The sequence below is a fragment of the Lynx canadensis genome, chromosome C1 (genome assembly GCF_007474595.2).
Source record: "Lynx canadensis isolate LIC74 chromosome C1, mLynCan4.pri.v2, whole genome shotgun sequence".
In the NCBI taxonomy this organism is placed as follows: Eukaryota; Metazoa; Chordata; class Mammalia; order Carnivora; family Felidae; genus Lynx; species Lynx canadensis.
Window position 1 is genome coordinate 84,726,391 of NC_044310.1, and position 17,972 is coordinate 84,744,362.

General features: G+C 38.3%; 1 protein-coding gene across 1 annotated transcript in view; it reads right to left on the reverse strand.

The window, feature by feature from the left end:
• Positions 1-6,439: 6,439 nt before the first annotated feature.
• Positions 6,440-17,972, reverse strand: part of FRRS1 (ferric chelate reductase 1) — a 46,063-nt gene continuing 34,530 nt past the window's right edge. The window contains exons 9-16 of the mRNA XM_030327192.2: positions 16,839-16,952; positions 15,177-15,289; positions 13,511-13,597; positions 10,924-11,021; positions 10,387-10,445; positions 9,435-9,578; positions 7,923-7,984; positions 6,440-7,841 (exon numbers count right to left, since the gene is read on the reverse strand). Of these exons, the coding sequence (XP_030183052.1) occupies positions 7,749-7,841; positions 7,923-7,984; positions 9,435-9,578; positions 10,387-10,445; positions 10,924-11,021; positions 13,511-13,597; positions 15,177-15,289; positions 16,839-16,952 (770 nt within the window). The 3' untranslated portion in view covers positions 6,440-7,748. The remainder of the gene's footprint in view (positions 7,842-7,922; positions 7,985-9,434; positions 9,579-10,386; positions 10,446-10,923; positions 11,022-13,510; positions 13,598-15,176; positions 15,290-16,838; positions 16,953-17,972) is intronic.

Genomic DNA, 17,972 nt, shown 5'->3' on the forward strand with positions numbered 1-17,972 from the left:
ATCAAGTTTGTTAAGTTCTTTATAGATTTTGGATACTAACCCTTTATCTGATATGTCATTTGCAAATATCTTCTCCCATCAGTTGCCTTTTAGTTTTGCTGATTGTTTCCTTCACTGTGCAGAAGCTTTTTATTTTGATGAGGTCCCAATATTCCATTTTTGCTTTTCTCTTGCCTCTGGAGACGTAACACAGTATAATTTTAAATAAAATGCAGACATCTTACAACTATATAGGTCTATTATCCCCTCCCATTCTTTACACTAACTTGTTATTATATTACATCCATATATATTACAAACCCCTTGAAGTAATGTATTTTTCAATTGTTTGCTTAAAACAGACATATTTATTATAAAGAATTTAAGTAGGAAAAGTACAAAAAGAATTTTATATTTACCAATATTTGCCATTGGTAAATTCATTTGAGTGTTCTTCATTCCATTCTGAGGATCCATGCTCTCATTTAGTATCCCTTCTCTTCAGCCTGCAGAATTTCCTTTTGCATTTCTTATACTGCAAATGTGCTAGCAACAAATTCTCTTAGCTGTCTTTCACCCAAAAAATGTCTTCACTTTGTGCTAAGTCTTGAAGGATTTTTTTTTTTAGATAGAATCCTTGATGACTTTTTCTTTCAACTTTAAAGATGCTATTCCACTCTTTCTGGCCTCTATAGATTCCTATGAGATGTTAGATGTTAACCAAATCATTGCTACCCTATATATATAATCCTTCCTTTTTCTCTTTCTCATTTCAAGATTGGCTCTATGTTTTTTGCTTTCAAAAGCTTGACCATGATATTAAAAAGAATAACTGCCTTCATATATATATATGATTTTTTTTTTTTTTTTTTTGCTTAAGTTGTTTTTCTGTATCATGAGTCAGTAAAGTTAAGCCTTTTAACAAATTTGGGAATTTTCTAGTCATTATCTCCTCAGATTCTCCTCTCCTTAGGTAATACCTAAAGATGCCATCATTTAACAGGTCCCTGAAACTCTGTTTAATTCTTTCCCAAAATTTTTTCTTTCTTCTCTTAAAACATGAGACAATCTCTATTCATCTATCTTCAGGTTCATGAGTTCTTTTCTGTGTCATCTCCATTCTGATATTAATTCCGTCCAGTGGATTTTTCAAATAGTTTTAGTTCTTCAGCTCCCCAATTTCTATATGGTCCTTTCATACTGTTTCTATTTCTGTGCATCTTTTTTTATTTACAGCAAGTATATTTTCTTTTATGTCATTGAGAACAGTTATAATAGATGCTTTAAAATCCTTATTTCATGGGGTGCCTAAGTGGCTCAGTCAGTTGAGCATCTGACTTTGGTTCAGGTCATGATTTCACAGTTCATAGGTTTGAGCCCCACATCAGGCTCTGTGCTGACAGCTCAGAACCTGAAGCCTGCTTCAGATTTTGTGTCTCCCTCTCTCTCCCTCTCTCTCTCTCTCTCTGTCCCTCCTCCACTGTGCTTTCTCTCTCAAAAATAAATAAATAAACATTTTTTAAAAATCCTATTTCTTGACTCTAATCATCTAAGAAATTGGTCTCCATTGATTATTCTTTCTTTAGAGCATGGGTTGAAAAACTATAGCCCACAGGCCAAATCTATCCCACGTCCTGTTTTTGTATACTTTTGTATTGCTCACGTTAAAAAATGGTTTCTCACATTTTTGAAGGATTTGTAAACAAACAAACTAACAACACAAACAAAACACCACATATTCTACAGAGACCATATGTGATCCACAAAGCCTAAAATATTTTCTAACAGGCCCTTTAGAGAAAAAGTCAACTAACCTCTGCTTTGGAGAATGGGTCAGAATTTCCTGGTTCTTCTTAAGTCAGGTAATGTTGGGTTATCATCTGTACATCATAAAATATTAGGTTATAAACATACTGGATTCTCTTATTTTTCTCCAATGGATGTTGCTTCTTTTGTTTTAGCAGGCAATTAACTGGGTTAGATTGCAAACTCTTTCTTGTGTTATAACTCCAATCTGAGGTCAACTACTCATTTTCTTTGCTCTAACTGCTTTGTGTTCACTTCATGTATGTGAACACATCCAGAGGTCAACCAGAGTTGTGGGCAAATAGGAACTGGAATCCCTTCTCTTGTGTTTTCTTTCCAAGATCATCCTGTCCCTCCCCCTGATGGTGGCAGTTGGCCCAACCATCAGTTCTCTGGTTTCCTATGCACTGCCACCTAGCACCACAGCCAGTTGGCTACAACTGCCCCACAGCTAAAAACTTTGAAAACAGGGCACTCTAAATAATTTTCCTCCTCTGAGTGTGGACTCCTCACCAGCATCCTCCTACTTCAGCTCACTTTTCAGGACCTTCAAGTAACTACTTTTTGAAGTTTACACTAGTTTTCTGGAGGAGACTCAGTTTGGCAGGATCTCACTCAGCCATTATTGGCATTATCAGCCATTAATGACAGTACATATTTAAAATGTATGGATTCAGGAAATTCTTATCCCAAGAATTTGATTACCATATATCAGTGTCTGATTACAAATCAAAAATGTGCTTAGGTCCTTATGGGAAACCCAGAGTACAGTAACAATTTCTTTTACACATGAATAAGACATCATATGAAGATATACTTCTAAAGATATGTTCTAGGAAGTTACTCCACCCTAAACTAGAGGTATATGACCAAGCATAAAATAAAATTACATTAACTTCTTTGATAATGAAATAATGAAGCTGATACCAACTCTACAGCCAGCAAAAACCCTAAATCTTTCCACCAAAAGGTATAATCCAAAAGCAGTAATAAGACAAATATTTGTTTTACTGAGGTGAAAGTCACACAACATAAAATAACCACTTTACAGTGGACAATTTAGTGACATTTCTCACATTCACAACGTTGTACAACTATCACCTCTATCTCCAAAACATTTTCATCACTCCAAAATAAAATCTTATTCCCAGTACGCAATTACTCCCCATTCTCTCCTCCCCCACCCCCAAGACCCTGGCAACCACCACTCTGCTGTCTCTATGGATTTACTCATTCTGGATATTTCACATAAGTGGAATTATAATATGTGACCTTTTACATGTGACTTCTTTTACTTAGTATAACATTTTGGAGGTTCATTTACATTATAGCATGTATCAGTACCTCATTCCTTTCTATGGCTGATAATATTTTCTTGTATGTATGTCCCACAATTTGTTTATCCATTCATCTGTTGATGGACATGTGGGCTAGTTCTGCCATTTGGCTATTGTGAATAGTGCTGCTATGAATATCAAAAAAAAAATTATTGTGGTAAAAATATACATACCACAAAATATACCATTTTAACCACTTTTAGATGAATTCAGTGTTATGCAAGCATCACTACTATCAATCTCTGGAACTACTTCATATCCCAAACAGAAAGTATTAAAACACTAACCCCCCATTCCTTCCTCTCCCTCAGCCCCTGAAAATCACCATTCTACTTTCTTCTCCATGAATTTGACAAGTTCAGGTACTTCAAATACATAAAATTATATAATGGTTGTCCATTTACACCTGGTTATTTCACTGAGCATATTTTTCTCAAGGTGAACATCAAAACTTTTTATAAAACAAAAATACACATTTCATTTGTAAAAATGACTAAAGTTTAACATTGTAATCAAACAGCAACAACATCATCAACAACGTGTACAAAGCACCTTTTGCTGGAATCACTTCATTCATTCCTCACAATTGCCCTGTGAGGTGGGCTTTACAGATGAAGAAATGAGGTCCAAGGAGGATAAGTCATTTGCCCAAGGACAGGAAGCTTGTAATACAAACATGCATATGCAAGTCTCCCAACTCCATCCCCAAACTCCCAGTCCCTTTGAATTGACAGTATCGGCTGCCTCCTAGCCCACTACCATGCCACTTGTAACGGTGGTCAAGAGAGACCCATGTGGAAGGAAGAGCCAGGGAAGGCTCCAAGAATGAGGAAGCTTCTGCTAGAAGGGGGGAAACAAATGGGCATTCCAGGCAGCACCATGACCATCAGTGACCTGGATGCAGATGAGCCTGGCTACTGGGCAAAGAGGAAAGAAGCCGCAAATGGATTGGAACAGTGTGTATCCTAATCAAATTTGAAAAGAGCTTAGAAGAATCCTATCTTTCATTCCCACCTATAATGACTTATCTTAAACAAGAACCTTTGTTCTTTTTTTTTTTTCTGCTTTACCAGAGTATAGAGATAAATAAAATTTCAGCCAAAAGCTACATGCACCCCTAGAGCTTCCTAGTTGGCATCAGCTGCCAGTCGGCATCTCTATTTTCACCGCATCCTGGACTGGAGGCAGGATGTGGAAGGGATGAATATCAGAAGTGATATTCAATTCACACATTACAAATCCTGATAGAAGCCAAGTAAGCACTAAAGTGAATTTAATTCATTTATTTGATTACTTATGCCATAGGCTACCTTTGCCTTTAAGATTGGCTTCCACAGAGCAAAAAATAATAAAAGCAAAAAACAGCCTCAGTTGTGAATGTTAACCAACCACAACTTTCTAGAATTTGTTTCATCTTTTCCAAAAAACATTACTTATTTTCATCTTATAATGGAAACCATATTAAGGAAGGTAACATAATTTTTTTTTTTTCCTGAGAGAGTGGGTGCATGTGCAGGGGAGGGGCAGAGGGAGAGAGAGAAAAAATATTTTTGGGGGGGGAGGGTGCAAGTGAGCAAGCAGCAAAGGGGAGGGGAGGGGAGGGGAGGGGAGGGGGAGGGGAAGAGGAAGGGGAAGTGGAAGGGGAAAGGGAAGGGGAAGGGAAAAAGAAGCAAGTCTCACCAGAAGCAGGTCTCCAGCTCAACCAAAGCAGGACTCGTGCTCACTGGAAGCGGGGCTCGTGCTCACCCGCAGCAGGGCTTCCGCTCAACCGAAGCGGGGCTCGTGCTCTCACTGGAAGCGGGGCTCGTGCTCACTGGAAGCAGGGCTCGTGCTCACCCGCAGCAGGGCTTCCGCTCAACCGAAGCGGGGCTCGTGCTCTCACTGGAAGCGGGGCTCGTGCTCACTGGAAGCAGGGCTCGTGCTCACCCGCAGCAGGGCTCCCGCTCAACCGAAGCAGGGCTAGTGCTCACCCGCAGCAGGGCTTCCGCTCATGCTCAGCCACAGCAGGGCTCCCGCTCAACCGAAGTGTGCTTGTGCTCTCACTGGAAGCAGGGCTCGTGCTCACTGTAAGTGGGGCACAAGCTCACCCAATGCAGGGCTTAAACTGACAGACATGACTTGAGCCAAGAAGTCTGACGCTTAACCAACTGAGCCTCCCAGGTGCGCAAGAGAGAGAATCTTAAGCAGGCTCCACACCCAGCACGAGCCCTACGATCTCAAGACTGTGAGAGTTCATGACCTATGCCGAAAGACTGTGAGAGTTCATGACCTATGCCGAAATCAAGAGTTCAACGCTTAAGCTCTTAACTGGGCCACTCAGACACCCTTAAAAGTTTTGATTTTGATCATAACTTCAGCAGCAACACTGATGAAGATCTAAAGGCATTTAGTTTAACAATCACTCCTAGCAAAGGAAGTTAAAAAAAACTTTATTACAAAAACAAGAAGAAATGATGACAGGAGTGAAGAATAGGCATTTTTCAATCTGTGGATATTAACAATTCATAAACAGAAAAATCATAATTTGGTATTAATAAAATGGCATCTATCAAGATTAAAGACTTTTTTGGAGAATTCTATATGTTAATTGATGATATATCAAAATAGTGCGAAAAGATGAACCAGTTAAAAAGAAAAAGTTAAAATATCTTAACCTCGGTGCTGGAAATTCAGTAAGTCCATATACTTGAAAACCAAACACAACAGGTTCATTTTCCCCTTAAAAGAATTTTTCTTTGTCATGTACAAAGAAACTTGTATTAAAATTTATTAACCTTTAAGCCCCTTATAATTGAAAACTGGAGGAAAATATTTTAGTATACAGTTTCCTATACTAAAAAAAATTAATGAAACTATTTAAAAAAAATTGAAACTGTAAGTAGCCTGGCACAGACCATGAACACAGAAGATTCACATCTCAACCCTAAGCTATTTATGATAAACACTTATATAAGGAACAAAAATAAAACTTCCATATCATTTTACCCCATAAAAGATGTAGGATACAATAGGATACACAGCTAAGCTATTATTAACACCAAATACAAATTAGGTCCTCAGACCAAGCAGATACTATAACATAATCAGAAAGAATGCCTAAAAGATAAAATATGCCTTCCTAAGCTTCTTTTTGCAATGTCCAGTTTTGTTTATTTCCTCTGATTAAAATATTTATATTCATTTGTTACAGAGTCAGATGAATGTAAAGGGAACTATCAAGCAATTGTTACAAATAATCATGATTAGAAAACAAACAGAAATGTAACCAGGAAAAATAATAACAGTCCCTAATTTCAGTTTCTAACTCACAACCCCAAACCCCTTACCCCACCAAAAAAAAGGCAGAAACTTTTCAAATACAAATTAAGAGTTGGCGGAATTAAGGGAAATGCCACTCCATGGTATTATCCAAGTACTAGAAATGAGTGACAGCACAATGAAACAGAAACAAAGCAGTACTTTGGTATTATGCTGCCACCCACTGGTTAGAAGTCCTCATAGCAAATAGGAAACCCAGCCACTAAAAAAGAGATTAGAAGGAAAACAACACTGACGTTCTATTCATTACAGCATCAGGAACTTCTAACAAAAAAGATCCACCCATATTATTTATTACCACAAAGAAAGAGAGTAGCTCTTAAATATATTTACAAGGGTAAATTTTATTAATTTTGAAATGCAAGTCTACAATCTCCAAAAGCTAGGACTTGAATCTTACACTCAAAACAATTCACATATAAAATATCATTTTACTGAATATATAAATAGAGTATTTTTTACTAAATGTTTATTTATTTATTTTGAGAGAGAGAGCACAAGCAGCACAGAGGAGAGGCAGAGAGAAAAGGAGAGAGAGAGAATCCCAAGCAGGCTAGGCGCTGTTAGCACAGAGCCCAGTGTGGGGCTCAAACTCACGAATCATGAGATCATGACCTGAGCTGAAATCAAGAGTCGGAGGCTTAACCAAATGAGCCACCCAGGCGCCCATATAAATACAGTCTTAAGCAGAAGATGCATACTTGCATTTCATCACTAAGAAAGAAATTATAATATTCATATATAATTAAATGTGAATACAATCTTAACCCCACCTCCACCTTTACCAGAGAAGTAACAGAACACACAGAAAAAAGGACATGTCCAAAACACTGTACTGGAAAACATAGTTTCACAAAAAGTCCTAAGAAAAACCATCCTGATAAACAAGTATAGATGGTTTCTTTAAAGTACCACAGCACCTTTATAGCCCAAAATACATGTACCTTAATAGAATCCCCATTTCATCCGAATGACATCATTTCTGCCTTTCCAAACAGTTATTTTCTTAAATGCTAACATTCTAAAAATCTCATCATAGAAAATATTTGATAATCACTTCTCCTCAAGTACAACCTTCCTTGGTAACACTCAGAATCACACACAAAGGCTTGATATCCTTTTTCGAATCCATAGGACCCTGCTGAAAGCTGATCCCTAAGGACCATACTTCGGAATTCCTCTACAGACATGGCCTGGTCTTCCAAATTAGAATTCATGAATACGTTCCAGGCAGTCGGTACAGGCTTCAAGTTTCTTTGGCTTAATGATAATTATCATCTGGTCTGCAAAGCCAAGGTCTTTGCTTGCTCATAGATGATTGATTGCAGATAAGAATATGATGAGAAAAGTCACATTCCCACAGATATAAACTGCTAACGCCACCTTTTTAAAAGCATGTCCCTGAAAGAAAAATTGAGATATGAAAGAAAGAAACGACTATCATTAAGGTTTGTGTCAATAAGTAAGAAAAGGAGTACTTACTTCTGCTTCAGCTACAGTAAATGACTGAAGGATCTGAATTCTGGCATCATCCAATATTTCAACTGTCAAGAACAACAACATAAGTTTATGAGGCCAGTGAGTATGCCAATAAACTAACTCTCAAAAAAAAAAAGTGATGTGTAGCATTTGCTGATTTCCAGGGTATATATTCTCCCATTTCAAGCTACTAGGCATTACAAACTTCCTGAATATATAAGGCTCTCACAAATTGGGACAGACTGGCTACAGCACACATTTGTCAAGGGACTTAAAACATGCCTCTTTTGGTCAATAAACACCATTATCAGTGTCTTAACAAACCACATTTTAAGTATATATGTATTTTAAACAGCACACCATAATTCAGTGGTCATCAAAAACCCCATCTATGTGACCCTATCAAGGACCAAAAATGGCAGGATAGATTTTTACTACTCGGCTCTGAAAAGCTCCTAGATTCACAACAAAGAGGTTTTGTTTTTAGAAGGCCACCTTTACTTACCATTTAGGGGGTTGGAAACTAAATAAGATACAAAGGGCACAGCCCAGAAACCAAGCTAGTTTAAAATGTCACCCACTCTCGGGGTGCCTGAGTGGCTCAGTCATTTAAGCCTCTGACTTTGGCTCAGGTCATGATCTCACAGTTTGAGATTTTGAGCCCACGTCAGGGTCTGTGCTGACAGCTCAGAGCCTGGAGCCTGCTTCCGATTCTCCTCTCTCTCTCTCTCTTTCTGCCCCTCCCCAGCTTGCTTTCTCTCTCTCAAAAAATAAAAAAACAATAAAAAAAATTTTTAAAGAATGTCACCACCCACTCTTTACTAATTTGTCCGCTCCTAATGGCTATAGGTATCTTGATTCCTAATGGCTACAGATATCTTTGGCACCAAAACCAAAATGGACCTTGCCACCAGAAAGCTTGGGCAAAGTAAGTTCTTCCTATCTAGCCTATAAAAATATACTGGATAACTGTGCTTGACTTTTGACAATCACCTTCCCTGGAAGGTACCATCCCCATGGAAAAGACCTGCAGACAGCCCACCTCAGCCCTACTCACAAATGACCCTAGTTAGGCAGCTATAAATTATGTATATGAAAACCTAAGTGATAGCACACAGCACATTTATCAAACAGGTAAAATCTGTCTGCAGCTTTGCCCTCTGTTGACTTTGGGCAGCTCTTCTTCCTCCGTTTCTGGGTTCCCTCAGCTCCACGCATTCAGGAACCTCAGTGTGTACTGCCTTCAGACCAGCATCAAAATAAAAAGTACTTACTGAAAAAAGACTTCTTCCCCAAAACCTAAAATCGTTCCCCTGTTTACTCACAAATTCTAATACTAATGTGTATAAAACACAAAGACAGAATATTTCCACGAGTTCTAACACTGACTAATCACCACAGACATTTTCAGTGAGCTATCATGTAAGCGTCAACCACTAGTATCTAGAAACTAATTACATTCCAAGAGTTTGTATAAAAGTGATTCTACGTAACATGGCTTTTTGAGCAGGCTACCTTTTCGAGAAAGTCGGTAAGCATGTATCTCCAGGACAATTTCAGTCCCAACATGCCAGGCTACAAATCCAGTCATTGCATAGGTTTTCCATGGGCCAGGAAGGTTCAGTCCTGGTAAATCCATTCCCAGGAACATTGCTGCCACTACATTTAGAAGAAAAATATATAAATTCAAATGTAGTCACCACCAAGAGAGATAATTATGTATGTACGTGTGTGAACTATATCAACTAAAACACAGTAAGAGTTTATGAGATGAATTAGATTAATATTTAAGACCAAATAGTTAATTTAATCTTTTTTTATTGTAAGACTAGAAACGGTCAGATGGGAAATTATAATCATGATCCACCAATTGTTTAAAAAGAGACATTCAAACTTTCCAAAAAGCTTTAGGTCTGCAATGTTGGAAGGGAGAAAAGTATGGAAATCATTGCTAACTATACTCCTCCCTCCGTGAAGAACCCCCAAAGACTACAGAAATGTGAGAGTAGGAGATGTCAGTTTAGGAATTTATTATATAACACGTAAAAATATATTGGATAACTGTGCTTGACTTTTGACAATCACCTTCCCTGGAAGGTACCATCCCCATGGAAAAGACCTGCAGACAGCCCACCTCAGCTCTACTCACAAATGACCCTCAACTTGAGCATTTGGCCATTAGCATAGCTTGCTTATTCTGCTGGCAAAGGCAAATGCTAAAAAAAAAAAAGTCTTAGAAGGAAAGTTTTAAAGCAATTTTAAAAACCTTAAACTTAAAACTGAAATAACAACTTAAATAGTTACCTCTAGAAATTACTTTCTGGATTTCAATGTTTAAGGTTGATTTCCCCTCAACAACCAATTACTCGAATTACCAATACATCTAAAAATCATTTAATCCAAATTACAACTTGCAATATAAACAACCAGCAATTATATATGAGTAAGTGGCATCACAATTACTTACCTGCTATTATTCTAGCAGCTGTCCCCATACTCCAGTGCGTCCAGTTAAACATTTGCCTTCTACCAAATAAAGAACCAATCAGTATTCTCAAAAGAGACAGAACTACAATTAATTCCCAAGAGAATAAAAAGCATGCACCTGAGAATTAGATATCTGAAATACGCTTTAAAACCTTTTAAAGTAAATATAATTTATCACTGAATTTCATAAGGTGCAAAGGATTTTCACTTAAAAAGGAATTAGTTTGCCAAATAATGTTAAGGCCATTTATATATAAAAGCGGTAAGTACTCAGGGTGCCTGAGTGGCTCAGTCTGTTAAGTGTCTAACTGCTGATTTCAGCTCAGGTCATGATCTCACCCGTGGTTCATGAGACTGAGCCCCGCATCAGGCTCTATGCTGACAGCATGAAGCCTGCTTGGGATTCTCTCTCTCCCTCTCTTTCTGCTCCTCTCCCATGTGCATGTGCATGCTCTCTCTCTCTCTCTCAAACTAAATAAATAAACATTTAAAAAAATTTTTAAAAAGCTATAAATACCTGGGGTCATATAAAGGTGGCCTGAAGGCTGCCAGAAGAGGCTGAAGAACTGCGAAAACCATCACTATACAGCCAAGGTATGGGTGATAACCTGCATACTTAACAAAGTTACATCATTGCAATAATCTCGATCTTGCCCATCAGTTTAAATCCTCATGTTAAAAATAATGCACACAGATGTACTCTTAGTGTTTTTCTGTAGCTTTAAACATTTATTATTAATAATAGGTACCATTCACTGAGTGCCTACTTTATACCAAGCACATACTTGATAGACATTATTACTAATGCTCACTACAATGCTTGACAGTTATCAATATCCCACCTTTATTTTTTTTAATTTTTTTATTTAATTTATTTTTTTAATTTACATCCAAGTTCATTAGCATAGAGTGCAACAATGATTTCAGGAGTAGATTCCTTAGTGCCCCTTACCCATTTAGCCCATCCCCCCCTCCCACAACCCCTCCAGCAACCCTTTGTTTGTTCTCCATATTTAAGAGTGTCTTGTGTTTTGTCCCCCTCCCTGTTTTTATATTATTTTTGCTTCCCTTCCCTTATGTTCATCTGTTTTACATCTTAAGGTCCTCATATGAGTGAAGTCATATAATCAATATCCCATTTCTAAAATGAGGAACCGAAACTTAGAGATATCAAGCGATGTGTCCAACGCCACACAGTGTGTAAATGGTGGTGGTGGCAGCCATGCGGAGCGCTGCCTCTCCCCCATTAGGATGTTAGGTGATCACCAACACCAGACCAGTACACCCCACCCAGGACTAGTTAGTATCCTCATGTCAGGAGCAATCATCCCAATGTATGGTAATTATTTGTTCAGACCTCTGTGTTTTCCTGAGATGAAGGTTCTATATATGATTCCTTATAACTCAAGTGCTTAATAGAACCTTAGTCACTCAATGAATGTTGATTAAATGAATAGCCTATATAGCCACTGCATTAACATCTTATCTCCTCTGTTCGGAATGAAGGTCTAACCCGAGAAAAGACCATCAACAAAGTATCTCAACAGTTTCGGCTCCACCCCTCTCTTAGAGACGCTGTATATCTGCTCAAAAGAGCAGACAGTTTTAGCACATTTAGCACTTAGCACAATTTTTCCACTTAAAAACTTAAGAGAGGGACTGAGGAGATGCTCTAACCTGTGACATGTTTAGATGGGGGAATATTACAGTCTGTTGTCACTGACTGCCGTGCTTGGGTAGACTCTAAAATCTGTGATCTAGAAGAAGGATATAGTGGTTTCCAAGCCATGATAGGAAGCTTTGGTAAACAGGAACAATAAGCTGACAAAAGAACATTAGAAAAACACTTTCAAGCCATGGACTCAGTTATACACAGATAAAATGATAACCAGGACCATGGAGAAGGAGAGTGCCTCTATCTCATAAAACAACAGTAGCAACTGCCGCAAAATTCTTGTATTTGCTTAGAATGCACAGGAAACTAGCCTAAGTACTTTCAGCTATTTAACTCTCAATTCTCAGAAAGCCTGTGATGTTGCTACTATACTATTCCCTTTATACTCTCCTAATCATAAACTGCAAAGAGTGCAAACTACAGAGTTTATATAATAAGTATTAACCCTTGACCCAAATACCTGCATAAAATAAAGTTCATATCAGAAAATCTTGAGAGCTTCCTTTAAAAAATAGGTCGGCCAATCTAGAAACTACCTAAAAAGCAGGAGGGAGGTTTCTTAGTGACCCAAGATTCATCAGTCTTGCCCTTACGGCAACAGCCCAAAGTGAAATACAGTAAAACCTTGGTTTGAGAACATAATTTGTTCCAGAAACAGGCTTGTAATCCAAAGCACTTGTATATCAAAGCGAATTTCAAGAATCATCGGCTCAGTGGTGATCATGTGACATTCAGCATCAGGTGCTACTTGTATTACAAGACATCGCACATTTGTGAAGTTAAAATTTATTAGAAATGTCTACTTGTCTTACAGAACACTCACAGAATGAGTTACTCACATTCCAAGGTTTTACTGTATTGAATTTTGATACTGAATTCTCACTGGCTGTAAAACTGGAAAAGTTTTACAAAAGAGCACAGGTTCTGACCTTGGGTACATCGCTTGTTTTCAGTAAGCCTTACCCCTTCATTCAATAATTACTGAGGACCTACTATGTACCAGAATCTGCTCTGGGTGCTTAAGATACACTAGTGAACATACCAGTAAATATCCTGGCTCTCATGTTAGCTTAGTGGTAATCATAGTGTGAGTTAGAGAAAACCACTTACAGTGTTCACATTCCTTAGGTATCACACTTTGAATTTTCACCACTCCACAGTGAGAAAATTCACCCAAGCTATGTAGAGTATATGTAACATTTGATGTAGCCTAAAAATATATTTCATTACCCAGTTATCCACAACAACATCCTAGCTCTGTCCCTGACCCCCAGCCATCTGGAATAGTCACCAGATGATTAAAAAAGGAAAGAAGAGAGATGTATGCAGAAATATCTTTTTACCCATCCATGTGAGTATAAAACAGCAATCTCCTTGGTCATCAAAATGAATTTATATAAAAAAAAAATCCTGCTGAAGAGACACTTACCCAACTCCAGCCTCTTCTGTAAATAAAAGGCAGAACAAAAGCAATGCAGGTGAGGGCAGTAGTAGTGAGCATGAGCGTCCGATGTACCTGCAAGGGTGAAATGACACCATGAGAAGACAGTCAACCATGTAAGTGAAAGTAGTTGGCATAAGAGTGGGGAAAAAATCATGGGGCGAGATTCCCTGAAGGCATGCATTTGACTGACATCTAATCACAGTTTGCAGTGAGTTTTAAAATATTTTACTAAATGAACTTTAAAGAAAATTCTAAGCTGCCATGCCCATCGTTCCAAAGCATTTGCGAAGACTTCACCAGCACGAGCAGCAGGAATGGATATTTCACACACAGAGCACACCTACTTGCCAAGTCCTTCATTTCCTTCCTTTATTAAGTACCACCACCAAGCACAGTGCTCTACCAGATACAATGAGACAGCAAGGAAACAGAGCTGTCTCCCAAGGAGCTTAGGAAACAACTGAGTAGATCAGAGAAACATATATGAAGTGTCAATTCATTGTCTAAATCCTGAGAATATTGAGAGTGGAGTAACAGTTGAGTATGCCAGGATAAATGGTGCAAACCAAAACTATCCCAGGGAAAGGACATATAATCACTCTACATATCACACCATATATATACACATCATAGTTTTAAAAGCAGTGGAGAATTTGAATTGGTAAAGCAACGACACAAAGAATTTTCCAGTTGGGAATATCCACACGAACAGATGAGAGAGAAACAGAGGCAGAGAGAGAAAGACAGAGAAGCCAAAGGCAGAGACAGACAGCAGCAAAGCACACAGCAGTAGTAAGGACAAATAAAACAGATTGACTCTGCCAGCCAATAGTGAGAAATGAGGTTAGATGAGGAAAGTTTTAAACGCTACAAATTTATATGAATATAAAGTTTCAAGAATACCCCTTATAAAGTTAAAACTGTTTCAATAAGCAGTATTTTTTTTCAAAAGCAGATGTGTACATTCTAGCTCAACACATAATTACTAATATTCCACTATACGTGCAACTATCTACACTCCATGACACATGAAAGATACAGTTTGTTTTCCTTTGTTTGGAGGAGTGCTTACTGACTCTTGTCTTTCTACTAGGAGACTGCTTCCTCATCCCATGCAAAGGTGCACACACAGAGGAGATAGATGATCTTGATTAGTGAGCTAGGAACAGTCTAACCACTCATTGGCAACAACCAGGACAGATCCCTGCTTAGAAATGCATTAACCCCCACTATTTCTTTCTTCTGCTCTCCTATCCTCCTTGACTCATCTATACTCAGTGCAGGAAGTGAACGTTCTTCCAGGCTCTCCCCTTGGCCAAACAGACATGTAAGTCAGGATCTTTTGTGTCTCAAAGTCTATGTTACAAAGGAATGAATGCACATGGCCCTGAGACATTCTCTAATCCACCCTGAACCTCATTAAAGCTGTCTCTATTTTGACCTCCATCAAGTATCTTATGTCTATTTTCAGTTGGTTAGGAAATCAAAGGGCAAAATGAAGAAATTATTAGGATTCCAAAACTACAACTGTAAACCACCAAAAAAAAAAAAAAAAAGAAAGAAAGAAAGAAAAAGAAACATACTACATAAGTTTTCATGTTGCAATGTTTAAAGAATATGGAAATTGCATGAAGCTTTTTCTCCCACCTACCTGAAACCAAGCTGCTTGACCAAAAACAGGCTTTGCCCAAACAAATTTGAAGAACCGAGCCATGAGCACACCTATGCTAACAGTAGTCATCCATGCCACAAACATTAAAGCACCTGTGGGTGAAAAAATAGAATGGTTGACATCACAAACCAAGCTGTTTCTTACATGACCAAGCCAAGTGCTCAGAACATAGAAAACAGCGAACAAAATACATTCAGTGAATGTAAGCATAGCCCAACAACTCCCTATATATCATAGTTTTACCACCACCACCACTACTCCTAATAGCGAAACTTCCGTAGCTCCTACTGCGTGCCAGGCACTAAGAGCTTTACGTGTATTAATCTAATTGATGTTTACAACAATCCCATGAAGTAGTCACAATTAGTATTCCGCCTTTACCGGTTGGGGAAACTAAAGAATAGTGAAGTTAAGTAAGTAACACCTAAGGTTACAAAGTCGGGATTCAAACCCACTCTGGCTTCAGCAACTGTGCTCTTAACCATTACACTAAGACAGCCCTTCTGCAGGTATCTCAGCACCTTCTCACTTCTCATTCCAATAAACAATGAAAAACAAATAGGCATGTTACATGTGAATCCCATTACTGTCAAACTGGAGCTACTATTAGAAGCAAATTATCAATAATAAAGTTATTTTCAAGCTTAACTATGATGACATTTATTGAAACTCTACTGGAAGGAATAACTGAAGAATATAAAGGAAATATACCAAATAAGGAAATATCCCCCCACCCAATACTAGTATTGAAGAATAGTATAGTATACACTATACTATTCCCCTACTTTTAAATCCCATCTTTTCGAAAATAAAACAGGCTACTTTTCAAATGGAATAAACTTTTATCTGTAGAACCAGAGCCTTGTTTTTAGACGACTGCTCTTCCAACATAGTTAATTTCATCATTTTAAGTACACAATATTTATGTATAGCACTGAGTAATTTGTATACCCTCAAATACTTTGTACACTGATCAGTTCAACAAAACTGTATCTTTGAGACTAAACTGTTAAATAATCAAAATCACAAAGCACTCTTCTATTATAAGCCTTTATTTTAATAAATGTCATAATTAAGGTCTCACAAAAATTAAACTGATTAACCCAGTGATACTTAACTCTGGCTAAAGTTAGAAACAACTAGGGCACTCTTGAAAAGTTATAGATGTCTTACAAGCTCCATTAGTGATTTTAAAGTGCAGCCAGGGTTAAAACCACTGAATGATCCCTACTCTCTACTTTTAATAAAAATTTGCAAACATTAAGATAGACGCTGCTACCTGCAAATGTTAATATTTGAACATAGAAGACTTATGAACATTTTCCTAAATTATGCCCACTACTGGGGCACTTGGGTGGCTCAGTGGGTTGAGCATCCGACTTCAGCTCAGGTCATGATCTCACGGTTCATGGCTTCCAGCTCCGCATCAGGCTCCCCGTTGTCAGTGCAGAGCCCACTTCGGAGCCTCTGTCTACCCTCCTCTCTGACCCTCCCCCATTCATGCTCTCTCTCAAATATAAATAAACATTTATAAATAAATAAATAAATAAATAAAGCTCAGTACCATTCCTAATCCAGCCAGCACTGAGCCATCAGGTAATTTATTCCGCAAAACATAAGAATGCTATACAGGTAACTTACCATGAGCCTTCAGAAGAAATAAAGAACGGGAGCCTCCCACATTCTTTGGATAGTCTGTCACATTATGTTTCTCATATGTAATCAAAGGTTGCTGAGAATGCTTACATATTCGACCTGAAATTTTTAAAAAGAAAATGAAGAAGAATTACTTCCTTAGGAGAGGAGGAATAGAAAGACAGCGGCATGACATAGAAACAAAACTTCTTAAGGTAATAAAAAATAAATATTGCCAGAGATGCCATTCATATGCAAAAGCCACATAAATGTATATTCAAGTATATACGATCTTCTTGAAAAAAGCTAAAGAGATAATTTAGCCAAAGAAGAGATGAATCAAGGGGCGCCTGAGTGGCTCAGTCAGTTAAGCATCCGACTTCAGGACTTCAGCTCAGGTCATCATCTTGTGGTTCACAAGTTCGAGCCCTGCCTCAGGCTCCATGCTGACAGCTCAGAGCCTGGAGCCTGCTTTGCATTCTGTGTCTCCGTCTCTCTCTCTGCTCCTTCCCCATTCGTGCTCTGTCTCTCAAAAATAAATAAATGTTAAAAAAATGTTTTAAAGAGAGATGAATCACAGGTGTGCCTGGGTGGCTCAGTCGGTTAAGCGCCTGACTTCAGCTCAGGTCATGATCTCACAGTCCATGAGTTCGAGCCCCACGTCGGGCCCTGTGCTGACAGCTCAGAACCTGGAGCCTGCTTCCGATTCTGTGTCTCCCTCTCTCTCTGCCCCTCCCCTGCTCATGCTCTGTCTCACTCTCAAGAATGAATAAATGTTAAAAAAAAATTTAAAAACAAAAAAAAGAGGTGAATCAAAATGAGGACTAAGAATGGAGAAGTTATAGAGTGTCTGAGTGGCTCAGTTGGTTAAGTCGATTTGGACTCAGGTCATGATCTTACAGTTTATAAAATTGAGCTCCATGTCAGGCTCTATGCTGCTTAGCACAGAGCCCACTTGGGATTCTCTCTCCCTTTCTCTCTGCCTCTCCCCTGATCATGCCCTCTGTCTCTCAAAATATATAAATAAACATTAGAAGAGGAAGAAGAAGAAGAAGAAGAAGAAGAAGAAGAAGAAGAAGAAGAAGAATGGAGATCATGGTAAAAGAGCTGGGGGTATGCAAGAGACCAAACGCTGTGAAG